Genomic DNA, 23,794 nt, shown 5'->3' on the forward strand with positions numbered 1-23,794 from the left:
CGTTCATTGAGAGCCTCGGAAATACGACCTATAAAAACCCTGGCAATTGTTTAATCGCTGGCACTGATTGTGTTAAGCGACATTGGCCTTTTCTCTTTTCTGTAAAGTTGCTTGTAATTATTGGTATGCTGTCAAGGACCCCCAGATTAATATGTATTTGTCAGCGGAAACCTCATCTGAAAATATTTTGCGCCAAGGACCCCCATGCAAGATTTGTGTTGTTAAAATCGCAACATATTTTCACCTCCAAAGCGTCAGACAACTGACGCGCTGTACTGCGTCGGACGAGGGGACGCTTTGGGTATGGCTACTGTTTCAAGTGTTGGATGCATTGGGTATGGCCAGTGGTCTAGGAAGAAATAAAAAAAAAGTCGTTCCCGAAGCGAGGTTCGATACCACTATGAAGGGTTTACCAGCCACCCGACGTTACCGTTCACGCCACTATAAACGACGGAGCCGCGCCGTCCCATGAGCCCCGGGAGCCGCCACCGAGGGAGCGGTAGCGACCGAGTCGCCGTGGCGATCGGTGCGAACGGCGTATGAGCCGACTCAGCAGCGTTACCGAATTATGTGCCGTTATGGACAGAATAGTACATTTTGACCAGGGGACTGCTTCCGCGTCCGAATGCGGCTCAAAGAAGGGACTACGTTCCGTTATTTTCCACGTTGTCAAAGCTAAAAGCACAAAAAAAATGAAATGTCCCAGCCGTCTCCTTAGCTCAGTCGGTAGAGCTTCATGACTGCTAAAACTGAGATCTGGGTTCGATTCCCCGTGACTGGAAAATATTCCAGTAAACACATATCGGCGTATGCGCTCTAAGACTCTCCGTTCTCGTCTAACACAAGACGCTGTAAGTGTCCCAACGCGTCGCAGGGCTGAAGCTGAAAGGGAGTTGCGAATGCGTTGGGGGATTGAAGTAGAGGGGGTGAGAATGGGCTGGAAAATGTCAGGTCTACAAGCTCACAACAATGTTTCTCCACATGCATTCCGGTACTGTGTGTACTCCTCAAAGAGTCCCAGTGGAACTGGGCCCAGCGTAGAGCTGTGTTGTTGTTGGGAAAGTTGGGAATGTATGTATGTCTACAGCATCATTATAATTAAGGAACACAACAAAGTGTGTCAGAAAGTGGGTTATGATGATGAGCAGGGAATGTTGCCACCCAGACATAATGTACCTGGAGAGTAGTTAACTGAAAGTTACTGATACTTTCTCTAAATACCACTCCATTCCTTAGAGTTAACAATGTTACTGATGTATGCAAAAGAAAGCATATTAGGCAAGTCAGTTTACCCTTGACGTTAAGGACGCTGTTTGTTTTGGTGTGTCAAGCTGTGTGTGTTTGTACCCACAAGAAAGGGACTTCTGAACAAACAGGTCCAATTGAAGTTCCTCGCAAAATGTATAATGTATAATGTACTGCATAATGTGTAATGTGACTATGTTAGCTGTACCTGTATATCGTTGCTGTTGAGTAGAAACCTCTTATCTCCATATCCTGACTTTCTGTGTTTTTTCGTAAATCAACGCCCTACTTGATCATACTACAGCGTCACAGAGAAGCATATCCACAAGCTTGTAGATCTGCTAGCTATTTTTGAATTTGAATCCTGAAACAGTTATGGACAAGACATAGGAGGTTTCCACCCGACAGAGACGATATACAGCAGCAACTTTCTTTTTTCTTTTTTTTTGTACTCCCACAGATTTTATCCAAATGTCACGCAAATCGGTACACATCTGTTTGATCTGTCACATTTCATCCTGATTGGCTAAGATTGACATCTAAAGTTTGCAGGAGTGGCCCGCTTGGAACAAATTGACGCAACTTTGCACGCACATTCACACTACGTTGAGGAACAAAAGCCACCCTTTTAACATTGCCCTATTATAGCGCCACCAGGTTGCCGATTACTCCTTAGAAATTTTGTCCAAACATCACGCAAAATGGTACAAATTAGTGGGGAATTTAAGGAACCCGTTTCTACTACGGCAACGTGAGGCGGGCCTACGGCTGCTATGACGCAATCGCCGTTGCGGTCCAAATTGTTAAGCAAAGAGCCGTCGGCGACGGGGTCCCATCTCGTTCACAGAACGCTTTGGTTCCCATGGCGATGCGTCAACGCAGCAGGCGTAGTAGGCGCAACGTGGAAATGGACCTACTGGTGTAGTACAGACGGCTGCTACGGCGGCAGGTTGATCTATCGAGCGTTGATCATTTCCGGTTGCCGTTGTCATCTGCCTTCGCCGTACTAAGCTTAAATAGTCTATTGTTATCAAGACGGATCCGTCCGATTTTTCATATTATTCTAATTCTGAACACTGCTGGCCCACAATAACCTACCTGGCCTACCTGCTCCGGGGAGCGCTTTTCTAGTTTGATTCTCATTACTCATATCTCTCTTTCTCTCTCCTTCTCTGTGTGTGCGTACGTGCGTGGGTGCGTGTGTATACGTATGTGTGTGTGTGTGTGTGTGTGTGTGTGTGTGTGTGTGCGTGCGTGCGTGCTTGCGCGCTACAGCGGAGTTGGAGGGTGCTGTGCAGTGAACATCCCAGCCTGAAGCCCGTCCAGCTGCACAGACTGCTCAGCCAGTACCAGCTCACTGCAGAGATCGGCCCTGTCCCCATTTGGCAGCCCAGCAGCGAGGACGAAGCCTATATATACAGGACAGGTGTGTGCCAGACACAATGACCATGTGTGTGTGTGTGCTGGGAGCAGGGGCGTCACAAGGGGGGGGGAAGTGGGACTGAGTTACTAGGGCCCAAGGTGGAGGGGCCCTGGTAACTTTAGCTATTGAAAAATAGTCGTGAAAATGTGTGCAAATCTTCGAATATATGTATTTTTTTAAGCTAACATTTGTAACTAAAATTTTGCTTCTGGGGGGTCCCTGGAACAAAATATTTTGAGATGGGGGTCCGTGGCCAAATACCGGTACATATCATCTTCGGGGTCCTTGACATGAAAACGTTTGATCGCCACTGAAAATGGAAACATACGTTTCTTGCACACATTTTCACGATTTTTCAAAAATAGCAGATCTACAAGCTCGCAGCGCGGCACTCGGTGCCGCGCTGTGAGCTTGTATATCTGCTATTTTTCAATAGTTAACATTCATGGGGGGCCCGCAGTGAATCCTTGTATCCAGGGCCCAGAATCTGGTGTGACGCCCCTGGCTGGGAGGAGAGAGACAGAGAGAATTTGTGACGCGTGCGCACGCTGGTGTGTGTGTGAGCAAGTGTGCACGTGCACACGCTGCATTTGGGCCGTTACAAAATAAGTGGCAGACACAAAAGTACACCTCCAGTGGGATTATAGCCTGTATCTTTCAGGATTAAGTTTCAGTTCATGGTTGGATCACCGTGTCACGCCTGTGCTGATGACAGTGACACTGTTGAATAAGAAACATCAGCGGTAATTACACCATAGGTTATATAGCTTTATTAAGCATGCGTGAACAAGTACGTCAGGCTGTGTTATTTGTTTGTGATCTCGCCAGCCGCCGCCATGTTTACATGATCACACTTGTGTAATCATGTACGTGTCGAAGAAGGCTTATATTGCATGCGTGTGGAGGAGGAAAACACACGTAATTTTCACGTTATTAATAATGGAGGACCTTCGGAGATGAGCGGGGATACCTGAGAGAAGACGAGGGAAGGGGAACCCTTCTCTGATATTCAGGAGCTTCCGTGTGTGTGTTTGTGTGTGTGTGTGTGTGTGTGTGTGTGTGTGTGTGTGTGTGTGTGTGTGTGTGTGTGTGTGTGTGTGTGTGTGTGTGTGTGAGAGAGTGTTTGTGCATGTGTGTGTGAGTCCGTCCGCTTCACACCTCAACAGTCTTTTGAGAAATGGACATTTTGAGAACAGTGTAACTGGTCCCTGCAAGAGAAGGTTTAAAAAGGCTTACATTTAGGAAAATATTGTCTTTGTCAGGTGGAAACCTTTTATGTCCAAAACCGTTTTGTATGTATCATAAAAAATAAAAAATAAAAGATTTAGACTTGTGAAAATAGCCTATCTACAAGCACACAGGTGCGAGGCGTTGTGTGCTTGTAGATCGGCTATTTTCACTAGTTTTGTGCGACAGTCTTGTATGATGAAGCAAGGCTTTACAAAAAATCATACAAATTTGAAACTTGGCGATATGAGGTTTCTGCCCGACAGTGAGGATATGCACATTGGGGGTCAGGGTCAGGGATTAGGCATTCAGAGGTTACTGTGAGGGAAGGGGTTTAGGGGTGTCTACAAGATTACAATCAATCAGTTTAACTCAGGTTTTAATGTGTATGGATAAAATTGCTCAAAAAAGTTGAATATTTATAAAATTCCATGGGAGGGCTTGAGCTGTACATTTGGTTACATTAGTACACGCTCTGATTTAAATGAACATTGAGGATACTCTGTCTCTACGCTACAATATTACAACCTTTATTTAATTATCGTAAAGCAGGGCCGGGATACCCTCGTTTCCAGTGGTGGAGAAAACACCTGGTGTGTTTGCAGATCGACATTTTTTTCGTTTTTTTACAGTCTATGGTCCTCACAAATATAGTAATACATACCTCTGTGTGTGTGTTCAGTGGACCTGCTGGAGAGCTTTGAGAACCACCCCCCCATCGTGCTGCCCAGTGGGGGCTTCAGGGTGGACGTGGACAGCGAGTGCGTGGAGGACAGCATCTACAGGCAGCTGCTGTACGTGCGCCACTACCTCTGGGGGCTGCGCGCCAAGACGCACGCCACCGTGCACACCACGCACGCCGTGCACACACACTCCAACGGGACCAACACGGCCGGCGACTGGCAGACGCCCGACGCTCTGCAGGTCAGCCACCCTGCGCAGTGACACACACACACACGCACGCAAACACACGCACGTATGCGCGCACGCACAGGCACACGCACGCACACACGCACAGACACAAGACGCACAAACAAATCCCAACACTGAAATTTATTTTCAGACCATGTCCCAATATGTGATTTTTGAAACATGGCATGTGCAGCGCACACCAATATTTGGGGTGTTTCCCTGGAGTTCTGAACTGCCTTCACTGAATGTGTGTGCCAAATAAATCCATGCTTCATTTTATAGAAGTATCTTCTGAAGTTCTGTTGTATTCTACGCTAGTCTGGCCAATTCAAATACTCATATCTTGAATTTATAACTGCTTTTTTGTTTGGAGATCGCTTACATCACTTATTTATTTTTATTTTTGCGGGTCTACACTGATCTCAGAAATAGCCCCTAAAGAAATCTCAAGACTGAAATCAGTCCCCAGGACTGATAACTTTAACCTCTGACTTGCATGCACACACACACAAAAAGAGGTAATCTAGGTCAGGTGCCCCAGCAGCTGTGGTCCCTGTGCAGTTCCCCATAATCCCACAGATAACAGACAAAGACCCTCTACTGCAGCCAACACACACACACACACACACACACACACACACACACACACACACACACACACACACACACACACACACACAGACACACACAGATACACACACACAGGAACCTAGACATGGTTTAAATCATGTTTAATCTGATTAGTCTTTAGGTTGGGGCTAATTAGTGGCAACGGACGACTGGGGTGTAATCCCTGGTCTTACCGCACCTTCGTACCACACACACACACACACACACACACACACACACACACACACACACACACACACACACACACACACCGGTGCTCTCTATCTATATCGTTGCTGTGGGGCAGAAACCATCTCCATATTGAAACATGTTGTGTTTTTTCCCCGTAAACGAAAGCCCTACTTATTCACACTACAGCGTCACACAAAAGCATCAAAAGTAGCAGATCCCCACTGCGTTGAGCTTGTAGATCTACTACTTTTGTTATTTTTGAATTTGACTCCTGAAAAGTAACAGTTTTGTACATAATATGAGCTTTCTACCCGACAGAGATGATACCTGAAGGCCTACAGAGTGACTCTGCTCTGCAGCAATAATTGGCCGGGTTTCCCAAAGCGATTTTAGCCCATCGTTGTTCACGACCAAACCCCGACCGTCATGTTCCTGTGTTTACATGGGTTCGGAGCAACTTAATTAGCCCTCTAAAACCACACCATCATTCAGATTTCACAAACAAAGTGCTTAATAAAGTCTCACGCCTGTCTAAATACAGTACAGCTTTCTATAATTACCCGTATCCTCCGTGTTCTTTAATAAGAAGATTTTTATCCAATCGCTTTCTGTTTTCCCATGTATTTCCTGGCGTTCCCCATGCACACCAACCCCCATTGAGATAAACAGACAGCGATCGGATAAAAAGGCTTATAGAATGCCGTAACGTATTTAGACAGGTGTGAGACTTTATGAAGCATTTTGTTTGTGAAATCTGAATGTTGGTGTAATTGTAGGGGGCTAAATAAGTCTCTCTGCCCGAACCCATGCAAACATGGGAACATGACGGTCGGGGCTTGGTCTCTACGACCATGCGTGAGCTACGATGGGCTAAAATCACTTTGGGGAAACCCGGACAATATCTGTAGTGGTGTTTTCTGGTCTAAAATGTGTACACAGAAACTCTGGCATTAAGTAACACTAACACACTCACACTTCTTTCCTAGAATTATTGAATGCTTTAACCAGTGAAAAATAGCAGATATACAAGCTCACTGCGCTGCACCGAGTGCCGCGCTGCGAGCTTGTAGATCTGCTATTTTTGAAAAAGTTGTGAACATGTGTGCAATCTTTGAATATATGTATTTTCAAAGCAAACGTTTGTAACTCAAATTTTGCTTCTGGGTGGTCCCTGGAACTTAATATTTTGAGATGGGAGTCCATTTTTCAAAAAAATCTTAGAAGGATTCAAAAGACACTTATAGAATCGGGTCAAAATTCGAATGTTCACGATTTTTCAAAAATAGTTAAAGCATAAAATAATGATACACAATACTTAAAATCCACAAGCACACACTGTTGTTGCTGTCCGTCATGTGCCTTCACCTCGTTTTCTCGTCTTCAGCTTTGATTGACTTGTTGTGGTCGCTTCCCCTCCTACCCTACCCCACCATCCACTCCTCCATACACCCACCCACCCACCCACCCAATCCACCCACCCACCCACCCAATACATCCATCCACCCACCCAATACATCCACCCAACCACCCACCCACCCCACCCCACCACAGCGGGAGCTGCTGCCCCCAAGCCACAGCAGTCCTCGCTCCGGAGGAGGCGGGGACCACCACGGGGTGGACGACGGGGTGGTCCCCGAGAGCAGTGGTGGCAGCGGGGGGGACGACCGAGGGTGGGACAGAGACAGAGACAGAGACAGAGACAGAGACAGAGACAGACCCCCGCCCGCCCAGACGCACTGCAGCAGCCTCAGGAGGAACGGAACCTTGGTCCACCAGCAGCAGCACCCCCAGCACCCCCAGCACCCCCGCAGCACCCAGCAGCAGGCCAACAGCATCAACAACAACCTCCCCCAAGCCCCCCCGGACCCCTCCTCCTGCCTCCTGACGCCCCCAAACACCCCCCTGTACCCCGAGGGGGGCGGCGGCGGCGGCGTCATCTTGGGCCACGCCCCGCAGATGAACGGCTGCGGCAGGACCATGGCGGAGGTGAAGAAGACCAACGGGCTGATCAGCAACGGCCTGGAAGGTGAGCAGGAGAGCCCCACGCGTTCATTATGTGCGCTTGTTATGTCCAGGGTAGTCTCGCGTAGCCAAACAACTATTCCACAATCTCTGAATGCTATATAGAGTCTGGAACTACACCTCCCGACCAGCGATTAACAGAAGTACAGTACTGAACTGTAGTCCCATTGTAAACATAACAGAAGCACACTAGCACAGACAGTCATTCGAGCGGCATATTGTTGTTGTGTGTGTATAGTTTAAGAAAACATTTGAAAACATCATGGAAGTAACACCAACAACACCAGAGAAAGACGAAATAACGCCCCAACAAATATTGAAAGAAAACATAACACTTTCAAAAGGTAGTGGAGATTTACATTAGTAGCAGATCTACAAGCTCACAACGCGTGCGGCGTGTTCTAAAGCTTATATATTTCCACTGTCAATGGTCTTTTTTTAAGTATAAAGTTGTCAAATATGTAATTGTCAATGACAAATACACAAATAAATCGCTAATCGCAATTATTTGAGCGACAGTTAATTGTCATGTAAGATGTCATAATCGTGACAGCCCTAGTTATGTCGCTGTTGTCGGGCAGAAACCTCTCATCTCCATATCCAACTTAGACTACTTGATCATACTTGATCATACTACAGAACCACAACTACTACTTGATCATACTACAGAACCACAACTACTACTTGATCATACTACAGAACCACAACTACTACTTGATCATACTACAGAACCACAACTACTACTTGATCATACTACAGAACCACAACTACTACTTGATCATACTACAGAACCACAACTACTACTTGATCATACTACAGAACCACAACTACTACTTGATCATACTACAGAACCACAACTACTACTTGATCATACTACAGAACCACAACTACTACTTGATCATACTACAGAACCACAACTACTACTTGATCATACTACAGAACCACAACTACTACTTGATCATACTACAGAACCACAACTACTACTTGATCATACTACAGAACCACAACTACTACTTGATCATACTACAGAACCACAACACGCCACGATTCAAGCTTGTGGATCTGCTACAGCACTTTTGATTTTGCATTTGAAAAAGTAACAGTCTTGGTCTTGGACATATATGAGGCATAGAGACAATATACTAGAGTTGATGATAAAATGGAGAGGATTATTATCTAGAAATCTTTTTTTTTTTTACTTCAGACATAACTAAAACATAATGTGGCATACTAAATTGTTTGTTTAGTATGTGATTTCGTGACAAGGCTCAAAACGTTTCGAGCTTGTAGATCAGCTACTTTTGCTACTTTTGAATTTGAATCCTGAAAAGTAACAGTTTTTTAGACGATATGTGACTTTGGGCTTGTTTTTTCTTCTGTAAAGTCGATTTAGTCAGTTGTGTAATACTTTTCATTGGTTAAATATTTATACATACAGTTTTTCAAATAAGTAAAGAGCCCAAATTGCCAATCTACAAGCTCACATGAAATAGTGCATACATTTTATGGGGGAAACACATAAAACACATATAGATTGTGTTTTTAAGTGTGTTTTATTTGTGCCTGACAGTGTTGATATGACCGGGTGTGAACAGTACTCTCTGTGCTTTGAGATGTGTAGGTTACTGTAGTGAGTGTGACATCTGCTGGTTAGACTGGGATCTGAAAGGGAAGAACACAACATTTCACAAAACGTAATGTTCAAATCAGAAAACACTCCTCACACATATCGCTTTTGAAATATGTTCCTATATTTTATACACACACAGGGGGGCTCTGCACAAAAAATTGTAGATCTGCAATTTTTTGGCAAATGTTCCGCCCCAGGATAATGGATGTTGGGGATATTTTTGATTATCGTGATAATATCATAAATCTAATTTTTCTTTGGTCACAATACTCGTGACATGAAATGTTCATATCGTCCCATCCCTATATCGTTGTTGTCAGGCAGAAACCTCTTTTTTTCGCGAAGTAATGCACTGCTTCATCACACAAGGCCATTGCACAAAAGTAGTGAAAACAGCTGATCTACAAGCACACAACGCCTCGCGGTGCGAGGCGTTGTGTGCTTGTAGATCGGCTGTTTTCGCTAGTTTAAATCATTTAAAAAAATGATAAATACAAGACAAACGGTTTTGGACATACGAGATTTCCACCCGACAACGACGATATGGTAGTATGGACGGTTAACATGAAAAGTGTTTGTGTTGGTTCTCTGTCTGTCTGTTAGCTGTCAGTAGTTGTGTCTGTTAGCTGTCAGTAGTTGTGTCTGTTAGCTGTCAGTAGTTGTGTCTGTTAGCTGTCAGTAGTTGTGTCTGTTAGCTGTCTGTAGTTGTGTCTGTCTGTCTGTAGCCCTCCACATGTCCTCGTGATTCCTCACGTCGATGTCGTGCAGAAACCATATCTCCATATTTCACCTTTTTAATTAATTAATAAATTAAAGGTAGGGTAAGTTATTTCATTGGTTAAAACAAGTGTTAAATAGCTATTCTGATTCTGAGAGTGTAACAAGAGAATGCATGTCTCTCCAGCTCTTTTCTTCTTTTTTTTAACAATTGAATTGAATTGAATTCAATTCAAAGGAGCTTTATTGGCATGAGAAAACATACGTTTACATTGCCAAAGTAAGTGTCACAAATAAAATAAAAACAGTTGAAAATGGGGAACATATATACATTGGGAGGGGGTACAGCATTGTGTAAACAGAGCTATGTCGCATTAAGCTTTTGGAACAAATAACAGCATTGTTTTTTCTCAAAATGCATTTAAAGGTAGCAGCTCTGTTTCATACTGTATGTGCAGTAGGTCTAGATGTCAATCCATGGTTTATTAGTTCTTAGGGTGGTTGTTTCTAGCCTTCTTTTGTCGCAACAGTTCACAAATATTGCTGCTGTGTTTTTACACAGAAAAGGCATTTTCAGGCCAGGATACCAATTAGTGTGAAATTGGAAGTGTTGACACAAAGAAATTAGTCGACAAAATTGGAACTGATACACTGTACAAATGAAGCTGATAAATGGGCACTCTCTCCTGATTGGCTGAAAGTTTGTCACCCACCTGAAAAGGTATTTTGTGTTTATTAAAGAGCCGGAGACACATGGAGACCCCTGTAACAGAACAAACACTCTATATAGCAATAATTACTATCAGTATATAGAGCTTTAAAAAAACGTTTTGTTTCAACCAAATAAATATCACTTACCCTACCTTTAGGGCAGTGGTTCTCAACCTGTGGGTCGGGACCCCCAGGGGGGTCCCCAAATTATTTTGGGGGGTCCCCAGATGATTAACTTAATGTGCAACATTGTTTTCTCACTCAACATTAAGCAAACCAACATAAAGTTCAAGTCTAAAGAGGGTATTTACACATTTCTAAATTGACAATTTAAGGACTTTTTAATACATCTAAAATGACAAATGAAACATTGGCCAAATTGTCAAATATTAGAGGAAGAAATTGATAATTTCAAATATTAGAGGAAGAAAAAAATGCTCACAACGCCTCGCGTTGCGAGGCGATAGATCTGCTCTTTTCACAATAGAACCGTGTTATACAAAATGTAACTCTTAGTACTTGTAGGGTGGGGGGGTCCCCAGTTAAAATGTGATTATTTTGGGGGTCGCGGCCTGAAAAGGTTGAGAACCACTGCTTTAGGGTACAGCGACATCCTGTAGGTGTTGTGCATTTGTCCGACCCTATAGCGAGACCCTTTGTTTGTTTGTGTGTTGGTGTGCGTGTGTGTTGGTGTGTGTTTGTGTGTGTGTTGGCGTGTGTGTGTCTGTGTGCGTTCCTCTGCAGGGTGTGTTAGTGGTGGGTGTGACTTTCCTTTCCCTGTCCCCTCCCCTGGCGCCCCTCCCCTCCCTGATGACTTGTGTGTGGTGTTTGTAGTGGAACTGGACAAGGGACCCTATGGACTGGGCATGGGACTCATAGACGGCCTGGTGAGTGGACGCACGCACGCACGCACGCACGCACACACACATACATGCATACATGCATACATACTGTACATACATATCGTTGATGTCTGGCAGAAACCGCGTACCTCCATATTCTAACTTTTAGTTTCTTCGTAAATGAATGCCCTATTTGATTGTACTACAGCGTCACACAAAAGCATCAAAAGCAGCAGATCCGCAAGCTCCAAACTCGGCACAAAGCGTCGCGCTTTGAGCGGTTGCATGTCTTTGATTGATTGATTGATTGAAGACTTTATTAGAAGTTTGCATAGGAAAAGGTACAGTCTCCATTCCGACATGTCTCCATTCCGACACTAACCCTAACCCAACCTAAACTCTATGTTAGTGTTCCCACTCCGACAATAAGAAGTCAATGTCGGAGTGGCGACATGTCGGAATGGAGAGCGCCCCCCGTTTTGAGCTTGTAGATCTGCTACTTTTGCTGTTTTTGAATTTGAATCCTGAAAACTAACCATATACATATACATGGGTCAGTGACAAAATGGGGTAGGCAAGATTATGATTTAAAACTATTTTTCTCACTTCGGACATCCTAAAGAAGTAATTTTGCCTGCTAAATAGTATGATTTCTTTTTTTAGGGCAAGGCCTCTGCGTCCGAAATCAAATACTAACATATTATTTAGTATGGCAAATTTCTATCTAGTACGTCCAAATGAAAACCTAATGCTTGATAATAAATAGTAGTTGGCTTCGGCCAAAACTTTGGTCTTTTTGCACAGTATACAAGCTGGCTACTTGAATGGTGGTTACTGGTTACGGAACGCACGCACGCACAGTCGCACACGCGCACACACACACACACACACACACACACACACACACACACACACACACACACACACACACACACACACACACACACACACACCAACACATCCTAACACTTGTGCCTCTCACAGCACACCCCACTCAACGCTCCCGGCATCTACATCCGGACTCTGATTCCCGACGGGCCTGCTGCCTCCGACGGGCGCCTGAGGATCGGAGACCGCATCCTGGCCGTCAACGGCACCAGCCTGATCGGAGCCGACTACCAGAGGTAAGGGAGGCAGGGGACATGGACAGAGGTGACACGGACAGAGGGGGCATTGGATAAGTGTCCTCACACAGGAAGCATTTCGTTGTCGGGTGGAAACCTTGTATGTCCAAGACCGTTCGTTTTGTATTTATCATTTTAAAAATGAACTAAACTAGTGAAAACAGGAGATCTACAAGCACACAACGCCTCGCACCGCGAGGCGTTGTGTGCTTGTAGATCGGCTGTTTTCACTACTTTTGTGCGACAGCCTTGTGTGATGAATCAGGGCTTTGCTTGGTGAAAAAGAACGTACAAACTTGAAACTTGGAGATACGAGGTTTCTGCCCCACAGTGACGATTTATGAACGGAGGAGCGCTTTGGATATCGATGCTGTCGGGGGCATAGACCACTTATATCCTCATTTTAACTTTTTGTTTTTTTGGTCATAAATTAATGACCCACTATCATACTACAGCGTCACACTAAAGCAGGGGTCAGCTACCTTTTTGAAATCAAGTGCCATGTTTTTATTTTCTAGATAGTCTGTGTGCCATGTCAACATAACTTTGAATGACACAATGATGTCATTTAATCTGTGTTTTTCGATGGGGCCTTTTACGTATTATGTACCTCCATAGCCTGTGTGGCTCAATAGATAAATCTAGGGCTTTTAAACTGAAGGTCATGGGTTCAAAACTCAAACAAAACCAAGAACCAACTAAAACCAAACAAAAAACGACAAAATTGAAACAACTTTGAAAGCAAAATGATGGTGTGTTACTACAAAACCTAAGAATGACATAAATGGCTTAAAGCTATACTGTGTAAGTTGCTAAACTAGTGGTCAGTCGCGGTATTGCTTTTTTCGTCCGTTTTTCGCCCGGAGTCACCGCGGACCACCGCCGTGGACCACCGGAGCGGCGCCGCAAACCACCGCAACCGATACGAATCCATGGAGTGGTAGAACGTAATTTTCTGAGCAGGATTTGGGGAATAAGAGGTTAAGAATCCTTCACCATCGTAAACACTGGTTGCTGAGGGAAGCTACTTCCTGAAGAGTCGGTTATTGGCCGGTAGTGTATCATGTGTGTATGATCTGCGATGTGATTGGCCAACGTATACACAACGTATACAGATGATGCAGATTACGTCATTTTGCCGGGAAATCCCGCCCCTGTCACTGCTAAGAAGAAAACATATAAAGAGAAGGCTTCAGAAGCTGAAAATAACGGAGTGGGTGTTCTAAAACTTTAGCGATTTAACAGTTAGGACAATTTTAAGATTTGTTTTATAAAAAAAGTTACATGGTATAACTTTAATAAAGAAAAAACAAACTGGTGATGGGGAGAATAAACCCAACATAAATAAATTAAATGCCTCAACAAAATTAAATTAATGTGGAGGAAAAAGGAGTCATGAAATAAATTTGCTTAATATGTAAATTTCTTAATCCACTCCCCCCTGGAGGTGGGCCCTCTCCAGGCTCCTCCCTCTCCTACCGGAGCTAAAAGAGAGGATGAGGAAGTAGGTGGGCTGATTCCAGCCTCCTCGCCTTAAAAACACCAAAAATTACGATTTACCATGAATAGGATTAAACCCCCAACCTTTGGCTTTTGAATCCTCTCCCTTTCTCTTACGCCACCAGGCCTTTCACACTAATTTGATTTTGGAGGTTGCATTTAAGGTTGAAGAAAGAGGTGACAGTTCAGGAGGTGAACATCGACAGCAAACACCTCTACCTCTGACAGAATGACTCTGATGATCAGGGTTCAACTGAGATTTAGGTTATTGTTTAAAGCCATCTATCAGAACTTTTTTACCTGCACCCAGATTTACACTTTCTTTGAAAGCAAAAAGAGAGATGTTTTGTTTTAGTCTACAGGTTGTTAGTAATGTCATTAATGTCAAATTCATACACTCTTTGGGATATATATGTTACCGGATGTTTGGGTAACTCAGGACGTTCTATGTAAGAGCGCTTGTTTTGTCGTTCACCACACACCAATCACCACCAGGTGGCGACGACAGCCATTCACTAGTGAAGGCGCTGACGTCACTCGTTTGCGACTCTATTTGCGACTTTATTTACTAGCCTAGCCTAGCTTAGCCATTAGCTCCATTGTAGTCACTTGGACAGGGCGTTTATCGTGGGCTTGCCCAGGCCTTACGGCCTGGGCATAAATATAACGATTGCATTCACCACGGCTTCGTAACTCGCGCGGCCCTGGCCCGCTCTTCGCGGCCACTCGCACCTGCGGTGCTCGGGGGCGAAGAGCAGGACCAAGGTCCGCTGGCCTGCGCGCCGCTTGCAATGTCGTGGACAGTCGAGCGGCTCCGTTCCGCCCCGTGCTGCACGACAAGTGCTCCGTTTCTCGACCGTCCTGTTTCTCTAACAAACCGTGACATATACATTTCTTAGTTCTGATGATTGAAACTATAGTTTTAATAAACAAAATCAACCTTATTTTTATTAGTTTTTTGTTCATGTTAAATCAAGAACATTAGTGCCGTTTTCACTTTGGACTGTTAAATAAAAGATATGGCTATGTTGTCAACTAGATTCTCAAACAGTGCTTCTCAGGTTATAGATGGTTAAACCAGGAAAAGAAAACACTTACAGTATGTAATATTAAGTTAGAAATCCCACACAATAGTCTATTTCTTATCACATTCACAATAGATATATCAGTAAACTGTCCAGCCTACCAGCTCCTCTTTGATTAGCTGAATATAGTTAGAGAAAAATACCAATTGTCACTCATCACTGCAGCATATCATTCAAATCAATGATCAATTCTAGACAAGCCCCATACTTGTGGATTGTTGTTTTGTGTATTCTACTGACACATGGATAACAAATTATGTAAATTGAATCCAACCGCTTCCATTTCATGCATTTATTACAAACCAATCAAGAATGAAATACAAGAACAGATATCTGTGCTGTTAACAATTTAGCCTAACAAGAACTTATGGTATTATTGTATAGCTTTCTTAGGCTATATGTGTTTAAACTAAAGTATTTCATGACTTCATTTATAGGACACAGTGTAGTATAACTTATTTTCATAATATTGTGTCAATGTAGGAACCGAATTAATAAGAAGCTCCTTTCCTTTTGCACAAAGTAGTGCAATGCAAGATAGAGGGTGCCAGATCCCTTTGAGTCACACCCTACCACTACTTCCTGTTCATCCACAGAGCATTGATTCTTGTTTTCTCCATTAGATTAAAGTGCTTTCTTTTCACCTTTTTCAACTTTTATTACTTGTCAAAATACATTTTATTTGTCTGCCTCATCTTTTTACCATCCCAAGTAATAGAAGTTGAAAAAAGTGAAAAGAAATCTAATGGAGAAAATGACTAGAATCAATGCTCTGTGGATGAACAGGAAGTAGTGGTAGGGTGTGACTCAAAGGGATCTGGCACCCTCCATCTTGCGTTGCACTACTTTGTGCAAAAGGTTGGAAGGATTTTACTAAAGAAAGGAGAAATTGAAAACAATTAGACAAATAATCATACATTGATGAGGAAGTGCACATTAACCTTTGAAGGGTCACTTTAGGGCATTCACAACTGGATTTTAAAAGTTGTCTACTATGTTACAAAACCCTTTTGGGTCTTGGGATAGGGTGGTAACAAAAATATACAAGTTTTAAATGCCGGGCTGCTGAGCATAAAAGGTGCAAATGATGGAGACCACACAGGGTTGGATTCTTGTTTTTACAAAATGAAACAATGAATGCACAAGCATATCATAAAGAAAAAAGAACAAGCCACTACAAGGGGACTGGGATGTTGCCAAAATAAAAAGAAGCAGCCAGGTGAAACTAACTAACAAGTAACTAGTGAAACAAAAGCCTGCCACCCTACTACTCTAACTAAAACAATGTTCAAGATACATAACTGGCAAACACCCCTTACCTAGTGTGCTTAACAATGTTCTACCTATGTGGTGCCTGTGTATAGAGGCCTCTGTCTTTCCCTGTCCCAAGGCAAAGCAAATATCACAGAATTTACATGAGTAGGATAAATAACTCTAATTTACAAAAACACAAGACTACACAGGAGGCTAAAAACAGGTGAAATGGAGAGACTAAGCTGAGGTGGGGCCCAGCCTTTTATAGGCAGCAGGTGGTGATGATTGGATGGGGGTGGGGCCAGGTAATGGTTTGATTGACAGCTGATGAGGTGGTGACTTCAGACCTGAGAGTATGATAGAGGGAAGGAGATACAGGGAGGAATACACATAATCCTAGACAAACCTACTTGGAACGTAACAACTAATCAGGGGTGTCGCACCAGATTCTGGGCCCCGGGTACAAGGATTCACTGTGGGGCCCCTGTGCTTTAACTATTGAAAAATAGCAGATATACAAGCTCACAGCGCGGCACCGAGTGCCGCGCTGCGAGCTTGTAGATCTGCTATTTTTGAATATTTCAAATCCTTCTAAGGTTTTTTTGAAAAATCTATGTTTCGATGTCAGTGGAGCTCAAACCTTTTCATGTGAAGGACCCCCAAAATGATACGCCACGGACCCCCATCTCAAAATATTTCGTTCCAGGGACCCCCCCCCCCCCCCCGAAGCAAAATTTGAGTTATAAATGTTCGCTTAAAAATACATATATACAAAGATTTGCACACATTTTCACGACTTTTCAAAAATAGCAGATCTACAAGCTCGCAGCGCGGCACTCGGTGGTGAGCTTGTATATCTGCTATTTTTCAATAGCTAAAGTACCAGTAAGACTCCCTAATCGGGAGATAAGCGACCGTAGGTCACATGTATACACAAAGAGTAGGGAGCAGTGTCCCCAAAAAATGTGGACGGATCCATGTTGATGACATGAGTGTAGACATACTGTGTAGCGATTTGCGTGATTTTAGGGCAAAAATTGGAGGAGCAGTGTCCAAAAATGTGCTTTCAAAAATCGGCCTGAAGGTGGCGCTAGAAGAGGGCCATGTGAGAAATGAGGGGTGGGGTCTCCGCGCCGCCGAGGCGGACGAATAGGTACCGGCCCCGGCTCTCCCGGTCGCTCCTTGCCCAAGTTACGGCATTTTATGTGCGCTGCAGTGGCAGGGGGTCCTCCACTGGGGGCGCCACCACTTTTGCATCCGTTCTGGAGCACAAGGAGTCGGTGGTCCCCGGGAATTCCCCGTGAGCAGCCCCGTTGGGGTGGTCATTTGGTCATTTTTGCACATTTGGAAATTTTTTACATCTGGGGACCCGGGGGTCCTTGGAGGTTTTAGTTTGGCAGGTAAGGAGTGTGTGTGCAAAATCTGGCATGGATCGGGGCAACGGTTGCGGAGATATGAGCAGGGCAAAAGTGTGACGTGTGACGTGTGACGGACTGACGCACGGACACCTGGTGGAGCTTTCTGTAGTAAGTGCGACCTACGGTCGCAATAAAATAATTAAGGCCCCTCCACCACCTTGGGCCCTAGTAACTCAGTCCCACTTTCCTACCCCTTGTGAAGCCCCTGCAACTAATACAACCTAGTCAATAGTTGTGGAGACGTATCATATTTCTACACCATGAATTTCCATTTTTCCTATTTTTATGTATTTTTTTTTGGTGTCCCACCAGCACCTTCTATCCTCACAATGTCCTATTTCTGACCATTGTGTCTTTCTCAGTTTATGGCCGGATCTATGTAAGCAGGGACGGATTAACCTCCTTGAGGGCCCCTGGCCAATAAATCTTTAGGGCCCTCCCACCTCCCAAGGGCCCCTGGCCACAGCCCTACCGGCCCAATGGCTAATCCAGTGATCGCCAATGTTGGCATCCGTGCCTAAGGTTGCCTACCCCTGTACTAAAGCATCAAAAGTAGCAGATCTACAAGCACGAAAAGCAGCACTAAGTGTACTCAGCTGGTGCTTGTAAGAGCAACACTCCATCCAAAAAGGTTTACCAGAGAAATGTGCTTTCCGGAAAAGACGTTGGCAGCTCAAATTGCTTTCTGTGGACAGACACGGCACAGAGATGATGATGGTGATAATTATGATCATAGAAGTAATGATGATTGTGAATATATCTAGTCATTATAGAGGCAGTGAGCCAGGTTTTGTGATGACAGTGTTGGGTGATAAAGATATTGACAACCAAAATGGTGTTGTCAGGGACCCCCCCATCCTGTCGCCATGGCTCGCTGCCTTTCAGCTAATCAATAGGTTGGACTGATCAGTCCCTGGCCAGACAGTGTCGCCACGTCATGGATCACGCTCCAGTCTTCTGTCTAATGTTAATCTCAAAGAAAGTTGTAAAGAACAAAAAAAAAAAGAAAAAGAAAACACAGATAGGCCTGTATTGGCCAAACGTATTTATCGGTTGGGTTCCAGTGGTTCTCAAACCTTATCAAGGACCCCCATAACTCTAAGAGGGTACAGATGTGCATAGTGTACACACTGAGGGTCCCTGGACCGCACTTTAGTTTAGTTGCTCTAATCCAGTGGTCCCCAAACCTTTTAGCTCAAGACCCAAAAGAGAATTAAATTAGAATTTAGGATTTCTTTTAGATTTTTCGTTGATTACTTCATTAAATTACTGTAATAATAATAATAGTTTTGTTTTAATTTAGGAAACCAAAAAATGTAGGGACCCATAGAAATGTGTCCACGACCCACAAATGTGTCCCGACCCCAGTATTTGGGAACCAGTGCTCTAATCCATACTCTGTCTCCACTGAGCCCCATATAACCGGACCCCCCCTCTCTATGTGTCCTGTGCAGTGCTGTGGACCTGATCCGCCTGGGAGGGGGCCGCCTGCGCTTCCTGGTGGCCAAGTCTGACCTGGAGGTGTCCGAGAAGATTAGTGCCTCCTCCTGCTGACCCCACCTGCCAGAGTTCCTGCCCACAGAACACACGCACACACACACACGCATGCACACACACAAACACGTACACACACACAAGTCCTGAAATAGTGAATGTGAAATCCAGTAAATCAGCAGCAGCACAAAGAGCCAAGCAATCATGACGGGAGATGACCTTAAAACCCATTCAGAACGGGTACACATTATTGTGTATTATTATTTTATGCTTTTACTATTAAAAAATAGCAGACATACACAAGCTTGTAGATCTGCTATTTTAGAAAAATCGTGAAAATTTGAATTTTGACCCGATTCCTTAAGTGTCTTTTGAATCCTTCTGAGATTTAAAAAAGAAACCTATGTTTCTATGTCAGCAATCTGGCCAGCCATCGTCAAAGAAAATGTCCTTTTCACTTAAATGGAGCTCAGTTAGTCTGTTCTTGAGAGACTACCATGTCAGTGGTTCTCAAACCTTTTCATGTGAAGGACCCCCAAAAGTATATGTATTTGGCCACGGACCCCCATCTCAAAATATTCGGTTCCAGGGACCACCCAGAAGCAGAATTTGAGTTACAAATGTTCGCTTTAAAAATACAATATTCAAAGATTTGCACACATTTTCACGACTTTTAAAAAAAAATGCAGATCTACAAGTTCGCAGCCGTGCTGTGAGCTTGTATATCTGCTATTTTTCACTGGTTAAAGCATTCAATAATTCAAGCCTAAATGGGTTAAACAAGCAAAAGATCTGCCTCATTGACTTCTTCTTGGGTAATAACGTGATGACTTCCTCCTGATCTGTCATTTCTAGCCCAGCTGCTGCTTCATGCTTGCAGTGCACTACACAGTTCTGTGTGTTTGAAGTGTGAGGATGGCCCAGTCAAAGCACAGCAGAATACAAGGGTTATTTCTTGTAGTTCTTCCCCGTTGGAGAGCGTGTGCTCACAGCCAGGCCTGAGTGTGTTGGGCTCCAGCATCGATCATGCATTGCATCGTGCTTGTTGCAGCAGTTACTGAGAATGAATCAATGACGGGAATTAGTGCAGACAGTGGTTCTCAACCCTTTCAGGCTGTGACTCCCCAAATCATAGTTGAACCCCCCAGAATAATCATATTTGACCCCCCACCCTGACAAGCACATGGAATGTAGGAGGGAAATAGCAGATCTACAAGCACTTGTGAGCTTGTAGACGTGTCTATTTTCACAATTTCTTATATTATTTGACAATTTTTGACCAGTTTATATGGTACAGTTTGCTGATTACTTTTGATGTAGCCTGGAATCAGACAAATCCGTCGGTACAAAAATAAATTGCCCTTGTGATATAGTCTGGCTACGCAAGGCTACTTTTGATGCAGTTGTGTTCTTTTTTTATTAAAAAGCCCCCCTGGGTGTCCCCACCCACAGGTTGAGAACCACTGCCTTAGTAGGCTAACTCCAGAAACAGCATGGGAAACTATAACATGAGCTCAGTGGAGCACAGACCTATGCCAAGGAGTCGGTATAAACAAAACAAAACAGTGTGACCGGTTAAACAGTTTCCTGGGCCCATGATATGTAGACTCTTCTTTGTAGCAGACTACAATGTGAAAGGTCAAGTTTACTAGTATTGTAGTATTGTATTATAACACAATTTTATAAAATATGTAGGGGGGTGGGTGTCCCGTGTCCCTGCTTCATCTCTCTCTTAGCTAGGAGGTCCTTGGCCTGGAAAATGTTGAAGTCCCCTAATCTACAATACATGACTGAGAACATCAAAGCACTCCGTGTCATTGTCATCTGCTGGATGGTACTCGAGTTTAAAGTGAAAACACAGCCTGAAACCTTGAAACAACACAGTGCTTATGGAATGGAGCGTTTTCCATCTTTTTTTATATATACTGTATAAATCCTTTTAGCAGTGGTAGACCGCTCCTCTCAAACCACTCTTTGTTGTATATTGAATGGACTATTAAGATTTCTGTAATGAATGAATGAATGATGACTTTTATACTGAAGTGTTGCCGAGGGGGGGCTGGTTAAAGGAAGCCACAACAGAAGATACTGCAGACCAAGTGTTAAACCTCAACCGTTTCAACTTTACTGTTGTACCTCCGTTCTACGATCCAAGGCTTGGAGTACGCCATGGCTATATACATGCACACTGTGCAACAATGGTTGTAGGTCATGAAGAACCTAGCACAGTAATCATGTTGTTGAGTCAAAAAGTGTTCAGGCAAAATTTCCATTATGTCTGGTGCGCAAGTCCAAAGCATATACCACCAGACCACACTTTTTGTATGTGTGTGTATCTGCTGTATGTATATGTATCTGGGTAAGATATGTAAATATTAATTTGTACATAAATACTTAATCACTTTGTTTGGACATTTTAGAAGAAACTGGAACTGTGGAACTACTGGAACTTTTTTATTTTTTTTGTATAGCAGTGGTTCTCAAAAGTGGTGTCCAGGGACTCTCAGGGGTCCTTGAGGGGTCTTTAACTCTTAAGAGTTTACAAATGGAACCAAATGGACCTGTGGGGTCCTTGAAATGTTAAAGATGGGGTGCCATTATTTCCCCCCCCCCTAAAACATGATCAGGTATTATGATTATACTAGGAGGAAGAATGTTTCCAAAAGAAAGTGTACAGAAATAACCTGACTTTCGCCAGATGGTTTGCAGCATTGCGTATGCCTGCATAACGCTCTGCTTCTACCATCTGGACTCGGTCCAGCACAACCGATGTAAGGGGCGGGCCATTTTTTAAAATTCTAAAGCAGGTGATTGGATATGGCCGTGCCAACTCCAACGACTCATATTGGCCTGTCTGCATGACGTTGCACCCAGAATCCGCCTCCTGGGTTTCCACGTGGTCTGCAATCAGACTCTAGCTGCCGCTGATTGGTCCGGCCAGGGACATTCCGAAGGGAACCCCTCCTCCGCAAGTGAACCCAGATGGTAAAGCAATGCATAAGCAATGCTGCCACCATCTGGCGAAAGTCAGGTAAGTACAGAAAGAGTAAAAAAAATGTTTTTATGTGGCCACACCCACCAGTTCATTAAGTATGCCTGGTTGTCAGGTGGGTGGTGACCCAACTGAAGTTAGCCACACCCACAGTGTTGGGTGTATGGTAAAGGGGGAGGGGATGATTTCATTATTGTTAAATGTGTTTTTCGATCGGAGGCTTTCAGGAAGAAACCAAAAATACACAGGGAAGGCAAATTTGCACATTATAACCACACCTGGTGGTCTATTATTGTAATGTTAACTCCATAGACCCATACAAAACAGAAAATGTACAAAAGTATGGCACCACCTCTTTAAGGTTTGAGAAACACTGTTGTACAACAGCAAACATTGCTAATCTAGTTGTACTCTCTCATCCGTCCCCTCAAAGCTGCACCTTGACAAATGAACATGTATTTTTGTTTTATTATTTTGTGCGAATCATGCTTTGTATACAATCAACCAACCAGCGGCTCTCACTCATGCATGTCTGTTTCTCAGTATTTATACCGTTTAGAATGACATCACTAATGAATAAAGATTTGGAAGGTGGACAATGGAGTTTCTCCTTTTTCTGAAGTTGTTGCAACAGGAAAATTACATCAGCGTGATCTTCTAGGGCTCGGCAGGGATGGAAGAAGTACTCAAATGTTTTACTAAAGTACAAGTATTAATATCACAGAATAGAAATACTCTGTTACCTAAACCTAACCCACCCTGACAAGCACTCGGAATTGTAGGAGTTGAGGCTCGAGACATTTTGTTCGACTGTTCCACAGAAGAATATTGTAGATCGGCTATTTTCAAAAACGTCGCCTCGTTCTTGGATAATATTTGACAATTTGTGCCAATGTTTGACCATTTTTTAGAGGTATTAAAAAAGGTCTTAAAAGTCCTTCACCCCCTAAATTACTTTCCCCTATTGATTACTCACGCAATGGAGACTTGAGTACAATATTTGTTTTTGTTGCATTCCAAGACAAATTTGATTATAGTAAATTCACCCCAATCAAAGGGGGGACATTTATTGTACATGGCGTGAGTAATCAATAGAAAAAGAAAAATCATTTGATTTTGGGGGTGAACTACTCCTTTAAATTGTCACTTTACAAATGTCGAGATACCCTGCATAAACATACTGTATTTGGTTTGTTTACCACCGAGTGAGAAAACAATGATGCACGTTAAAATAATCATCTGGCGAGACGGGGACCCTAAACTAATTTGGGGATTGGGAACCATGATTCTAGAGCAGGGATGGGCAACTTTGATGATGGAGAGGGCCACTATATTGTCACACTCACTCCAGGGGGCCACAATGCATAGTCAAAAATAGCCGATCTACAAGCTCAAAC

At 43.7% G+C, this 23,794-nt stretch overlaps 1 protein-coding gene across 1 annotated transcript in view; it reads left to right on the forward strand.

The window, feature by feature from the left end:
- radil (Ras association and DIL domains) overlaps positions 1–19,465 on the forward strand; it is a gene marked incomplete at both ends in the record, with an annotated part of 58,349 nt that extends 38,884 nt beyond the window's left edge. The window contains 6 exons of the mRNA XM_080722472.1: positions 2,521–2,671; positions 4,578–4,819; positions 7,160–7,634; positions 11,433–11,575; positions 12,515–12,654; positions 19,366–19,465. Of these exons, the coding sequence (XP_080578598.1) occupies positions 2,521–2,671; positions 4,578–4,819; positions 7,160–7,634; positions 11,433–11,575; positions 12,515–12,654; positions 19,366–19,465 (1,251 nt within the window). The remainder of the gene's footprint in view (positions 1–2,520; positions 2,672–4,577; positions 4,820–7,159; positions 7,635–11,432; positions 11,576–12,514; positions 12,655–19,365) is intronic.
- Positions 19,466–23,794: the final 4,329 nt, after the last annotated feature.

This window comes from Nannobrachium achirus (genome assembly GCF_963921795.1).
Source record: "Nannobrachium achirus genome assembly, chromosome: 3".
NCBI classification, from domain to species: Eukaryota; Metazoa; Chordata; class Actinopteri; order Myctophiformes; family Myctophidae; genus Nannobrachium; species Nannobrachium achirus.